Consider the following 6047-nt stretch of genomic DNA (forward strand, 5'->3'; position numbering starts at 1 on the left):
TGCAACTCTTTCAAACTAAGAAACTTAATGAAATATTTCCTATCTTCTAGATACAATGTAACAAAACTTGGGATCAAATGGAATCTTGATTCGCTAACCAATTTAAGACCTAATTTATAACTTTAGGAATTTTGGGTTATGAACACTTCTATTTTATACCTGTGTCTAGTTAAGCTTTTCCTTATTTATCCAGCAAGTATTTATCAAGTCAACCATGTGCCAGACACTGAAGGAGTTACAAATATATAAGGATTTGTAGGGTGGGTGTTGATGATGCTATACAAGCTGTCATCTTATTGGATTCGTCTGCTGTGATAAAGATATTGTTCAGAAAACTTTATACCGGCAACATTTAATTACACTGAAATGGAGAAAGGAAGACATGCCCAGAGAGGGCTTTAAAGCAAATGTATTAATAGCATATACAGAGACATCAGCCTATGAGCATCTCTTCACAGAACTGTGCACAAAAGGATGTGTACAGCAGAATGCCATCAATAGAGGACTGGTTTTAAAAAGCATAGCACATCTGTGCTACAGAATATTATGCAATTGTTAGTAAGAATAAGGTAATTCTGCGGTGCAGTAATATGGAATGATCTCTAAGACATACTAAAAAAGCAAAATGTTTAACAATGCATAGCATGCTATAATAACTCTTTGTATTCGTATTTTAAAATAACAGAGGTCTGGAAAGTTGTGTGCTTTTCCCAAGCTCTTTTGCTGTGATAACCCCTGTGAAAGGAATTGGGGTAGAGGGGGTAGTTAGAAGGAAATTGGCTTTTCTGTTTTATATACTCCCATGTGAAATTTTTACAACAGACATGCACTCGTGTGTTTTGAAATTTTGTAATTAAAATTTTTAATTTCAAAATAATAAAGAAGACATGAATATAAATTCAAACTGCAAGATGTCTGTGTCACATTTCCTGGAATATGTTGTAGCCTCCTTTAGTAGCTCCGGTCACAGGAAGAAGCCCAGCGAGTGGATGCTTTTCTGCACAGGGCTGTCTTTGTTTCATCGTGGAGTGCCTTGTGATCATCCGGCAATATGATTTGTTCTCGGCCTCTCCCTAGGACACAATATGTGGTTCATAGTTTTGAAAGAAGTAGAGGGAAAAAATGGTTTTAGCATTATAGTTGCAAAGATAAGGCAGTTTTTTGGATTTACCCTGTTCTTTACCAGGGAGCTCAGAGAACCTAAGAAGGAAGACACTACATATTAAACTCAGAATAAAACACCTGAATTCTGGGAAATACCTAAAGTGTGTTCGTGACAAAAACTTAAGGAAAACTAGCTCTACCAATTCAGAAAATGTTACTGGCTTCATAAATTAGTGGTAAGATCTGTTTAAGTTAAATTGCCAAGGTCAGAAAGGATTATCTTTGAGAGTTTGGGGAGGTTATGAAATGATAACCCTGTTTGAAAGGTTCATTTTTATTAAAGTATTAATTATATGGCTTGAAACACTAATATCCTAGGCAACAAAGGGTTAGATCTCTTAGTTGGGTGGGCATATTACGAATTAGATGCAGTAAGTGGAGCACTGCATTGGAGTAGAGGTCTTGCAATCTTTCGGATGTTTAATCATTTGGACCTCTAAGTTATAACTATAGAGTGGTAGGAAATTATCAGCAGAGATTACCTCCTTTCCCCTTACCAGATTAATTAGAAACCTCCCTTCTCTGAAATGTCTTCAACGGTGGCCTTTTATTGAAACATACTCAAATTACAAAATACATTTTGTTAAACAAGCCTAAAATATATTAATTTTTACTCATGAAATAGTGAACTGAAAAAATTCCTTTAATATTTTAATAAAAATCTTGATATGAGGTTTTGATTCATTTCATAACTTTAAGAACTGATTTTTATTACTGCATTACATAGTCTGGAAGATAATAGTAGGTCTTAATGTTTTAGACAATTCAGAGACTTATGCTTTCAAACCCATGCTCTATGATATATCCACATTATGACCACAGAACTCTGAGCTGTTTTTTTTTTTTTTTTTTTTTTTTTTTTGAGACAGGGTCTCACTGTGTTGCCCAGGCTAGAATGCAGTGGCATCATCATAGCTCACTGCAACCTCAAACTCCTGGGCTCAAGCAATCCTGCCTCAGCCTCCCAAGTAGCTGGGACTGAGTAGCTACCACGCCCGGCTAATTGTTTCTATTTTTAGTAGAGATGGGGGTCTCACTCTTGCTCAGGCTGGTCTCAAATTCCTGAGCTCAAGCGATCTCACCTTGGCCTCCCAGAGTGTTAGGATTATAGGCATGAGCCACTGCTCCCAGCCCCTAAACTGAGCATTTTGTGACATCTCTTTGGAAAAGTGGGCAATGACCTTACATACTTTATTACTGAGTATCAGAAAGGCACGAGAATCTTATTTCAGAACCATGTGTGGTAGCCAGCCTCCAAGTGCCTGCCTGCCTCCTGCTATTCCCACCCTCATATTGTCCTCCCACAGTGTACCAGGGTCTGTGTGAACACAGCATAAGTGATGGTATGTCACTTCCAAGATTAAGCTAGAAAAGACTAGGACTTCCATCTTGGGCGGTCTCTTGGAGCACCACTCTGGGGGAAGCCATGTCGTGTCACTAGCAGCTCTATGGAGAGGCCTGGATGACAAGGAACCGAAGCCTCCTGCAAGCAACTGTATGAGGAACTTGGAAGTGGATCGGCAGCCCCAGCTGACAGCTGAGTCCCTAAACCAGAAGCACCCCACTAAGTCACTCCCAGATTCCTGACCTTCAGAAATTGTGAGAATTGTTGTTTTAAGCTGTTAAGTTTTGGGGTGATTTGTTACACAGCAATAGATAACTAATAAACTATACTTTCCCATAGTTTGGGTTTGTTCCCCCCATATACAGAATGTGAAACAGAGGCTGCCCACAAAGAGGACTTCTGCTTAGATACCACAGAAAATAAAGGGGACTCTTCCAGAGTTCTACTAATGTTGCACCTGTTTTATCCAAGAGCTGATGTCTTCAGAACCTTTCAGATAGTTGTTTGCAATTTCTTTGCATTTGAAATATTTATCAAAAGCCAGGTTTAAGCACTTCTAAACACAAACGTTGGGGTCCCCCAGTAACCACTCTGGAACGTGCTGCATCCTCCAGATGCAAGGGCAGGGGGAAATTGAGTCAAGTCCTAGAAGGCAGCCTCTGCTGTGGAGATAATGGCCTCACTCCACTGCCCCACCATTCTCTTTCCCCCTTCTCATGCTCCCTGGTTTAAGAAAAGTCAGTAGCAACCACAGGATTCCTAGGGAGATACTCAGGGCTACTGCTGTTGACCACAGACCCTCAACCCCCCAACCCCAGCTAGCATTCAACACAGAATGATTGGTTAACCAGTTTTACAAAGTGTCATTTCCCCGATTTTTAAGGATAAGGAAAGGAGGAAAGAATAATGATTTTATTGTTTTTATTTTCTGTTTACTCAGAATCCAGGTTGACAGTAACCATCCTCGGAGTTGTTTATCCTGTTTCCATAGATTCTATAATTGCTCTCAGTCGCCAAGAGATTCTAGGTTCTCTTAAGTACTTAACTCCAGTTTAATTTCACTACATTCATTTTAAACCCACCTCGAAACATTTCCCTCAGTAGGAATAGCCCCCAGACCTTTTTTGGTGTAGAGATATGTGACTGTACCAAGCTTTAAGTCATGTGTGATACTAAGCACCCTTATTTACCCTGGACACACAAAACAATAAAAACATGTTCCCAAGAGAGCTTTAAAACCAAACTACAAGTTTGTGAATAATTTGAAGTGTTTTTCATGCAAAGTCTTCCTCACCCATATAAACAAAACACTCAAGTTGCAGGTCCCGTGAAGAGGAAGACCAATCTACCCCCACTTTCTAAACACTGTTGCCAGTTCACAAAATAGGCAACACTCAAAAGCTTAGTTCAATTCTATTTTATTAACCAAACTGCGGGTTTAAATGAGATTCGCAGTTTCAGCGTCAAAACAAGTCTTCGTTGGGCTTTCTTCAGGAGTGATAGTTCAGTGCTTGCAAGCCGCGAAGATTCGATCAGGCTCTCAGCCATTAAGAAGCTCGTTTGGGATATTGCGCAGTGGGGCTGCCTTCGGCACCGGTGGTAGCTAGAGGGTCGCGGACTTCCTGAGGGTTGTGGGCTTCCCCGCCGCCGTAGTGGTAGCGTAGGTAGCGGCTTGCCTGAATGCTCTGCGCCACCACGTTGGTGCCATGGCAAGCCATCAGCAGCAAGTTTCGAGGCTGTACGCGGTAGGCGAAGCGCATGAAGATCATGGAGTAGAAGATGAGCGCTGTTGTCATGCGGCCGCTGATGATGTCCGGTGACCTCTTCATGTCATTAAAGGCGGCCATAGGAAGTCCCCAGTTGGCCACAGGACCCCAGAAGTGCGTGCTGGTTAGGTAGTCTCGGAACTCCTGGGTCTTCACGTAATCTCTGGTCTTCCGCAGTAGTGCTGCCACTCCCGCCATGATCGCCGAGCTGTTCGTGCGCCAACGGACAAACAGCCAGTCCACAGCAACTTGGAATGTGGAACCCTTAACCTGTGGCTGACCCTGACGCAGCGTCCGCCCTCGGCCTCGCGCCCCCATAAAGTGTGTCATGCCACGCGCGCCGCTGTCGTGAGTGTGCCTGTGACGGCAGAAAGGCCTGGCTTAGCGCTCCCGCCTTTGCGTGACTGCCGTAAAGCGCATCAGACTGCACGTGCTGTTGTCGTGCGTTCCTGTGAAGAGCGAGGCGCGCCCTCGCCCTTGCGCCTTGATGCCTTCCATGGACTACCGTAAAGTGTGTAGAGAGTGCGTGGGTTCGTGTGTGTCCTCCACTGGCAGAGGTGGAACCGCAGCCTCGCCCTTCGTTCCCTCATGCTGCAGCCACCTTAAAGTGCCCAAGGCTCCACGTGCTACCCAGGAAGGTGAAGGTCCAGCTTCCAGCTTCTCCTCAGCTGTGCAGAAGGAAACTGCTTGTTCTGTTCAGTCTCCGGACAGTGTTGTCCAGATGTTGATACAAAATTCTTCGACCAGGTACAGAATTTTAGTCCTCACACAATTTGCCTGAATGTTACTTGCACACACAGTGACATTTCACCCCTAAATATTTTAACATCTGCCTCTTAAGAACAAGGGCATTCTCATAATGAACTACAACGCGATAAACTACTTAAATAATTAGCATTTAGTTCACCATTTTTTATGGCTGAGTAGTACTCCATGGAGGGAGGAGGAGGGGATGGGTAAATTCACAGCTAACGGGTACAATGCACACTATCTGGGTGATGGACACACTTAGAACTTTGACTCAAACTGTACAAAAGCAATTCATGTAACCAAAACGTTTGTAACCCTGTAATATTCTGACATTTTAAAAAATGTAGTACAGCACTATTGTCTAATATCTAGTGTATATTTAAATTTTATAGCTTTATGGCTGTTTTTTTCTTGTTTTGGGGGGAGAGATCCAGGATCCACTCAAAGTTCACATTTAGTTAACTCCTTCAATTAATCATCTTCAATCTAGAAGTTCCCCAGCTTTTTTTTTTTTTTTTTTTTTTTGGTCTTTTGTGACATTGACATTTTTGAAGAGTCCAAGCCAGTGATTTTTCAGAATGTCCTTAATTTCGATATGTCTGTTTTCTCATAATTGGATTTAGGTTACACATTTTTTGCCAAAACAGCTACACAGGTGATGTGTTATTAGTGCATCACAGTGGGAGGCACGTGATATCACTATGTTCCATCATTGGTAATACTAAGTTTGATCACTTGGTTAGAGAGTCGTTGGCCAGGTTTATCCATTTTATTTATTTATTTATTCATTTATTTTTTGAGACAGAGTCTCACTCTGTTGCCCAGGCTAGAGTGAGTGCCGTGGCGTCAGCCTAGCTCACAGCAACCTCAAACTCCTGGGCTCAAGGGATCCTCCTGTCTCAGCCTCCGGAGTAGCTGGGACTACAGGCATGCACCACCATGCCCAGCTAATTTTTTCTATATATATTTTTAGCTGTCTATATCATTTCTTTCTATTTTTAGTAGAGATGGGGTCTCGCTCT

General features: G+C 42.3%; 1 protein-coding gene across 1 annotated transcript; it reads right to left on the reverse strand.

The window, feature by feature from the left end:
- Positions 1 to 4056: 4056 nt before the first annotated feature.
- Positions 4057 to 4473, reverse strand: MPC1L (mitochondrial pyruvate carrier 1 like). Its single transcript, XM_069464103.1, has one exon. It carries the CDS (start codon positions 4471 to 4473, stop codon positions 4057 to 4059), a length of 417 nt encoding a protein of 138 aa, XP_069320204.1.
- Positions 4474 to 6047: the final 1574 nt, after the last annotated feature.

Source organism: Eulemur rufifrons, chromosome 30 (genome assembly GCF_041146395.1).
Source record: "Eulemur rufifrons isolate Redbay chromosome 30, OSU_ERuf_1, whole genome shotgun sequence".
Taxonomy (NCBI): Eukaryota; Metazoa; Chordata; class Mammalia; order Primates; family Lemuridae; genus Eulemur; species Eulemur rufifrons.

Excerpts from the sequence above, each read along its gene's own strand:
- MPC1L (XM_069464103.1), bottom strand. The coding sequence starts at position 4,473 with ATGGCGGGAGTGGCAGCACTACTGCGGAAGACCAGAGATTACGTGAAG.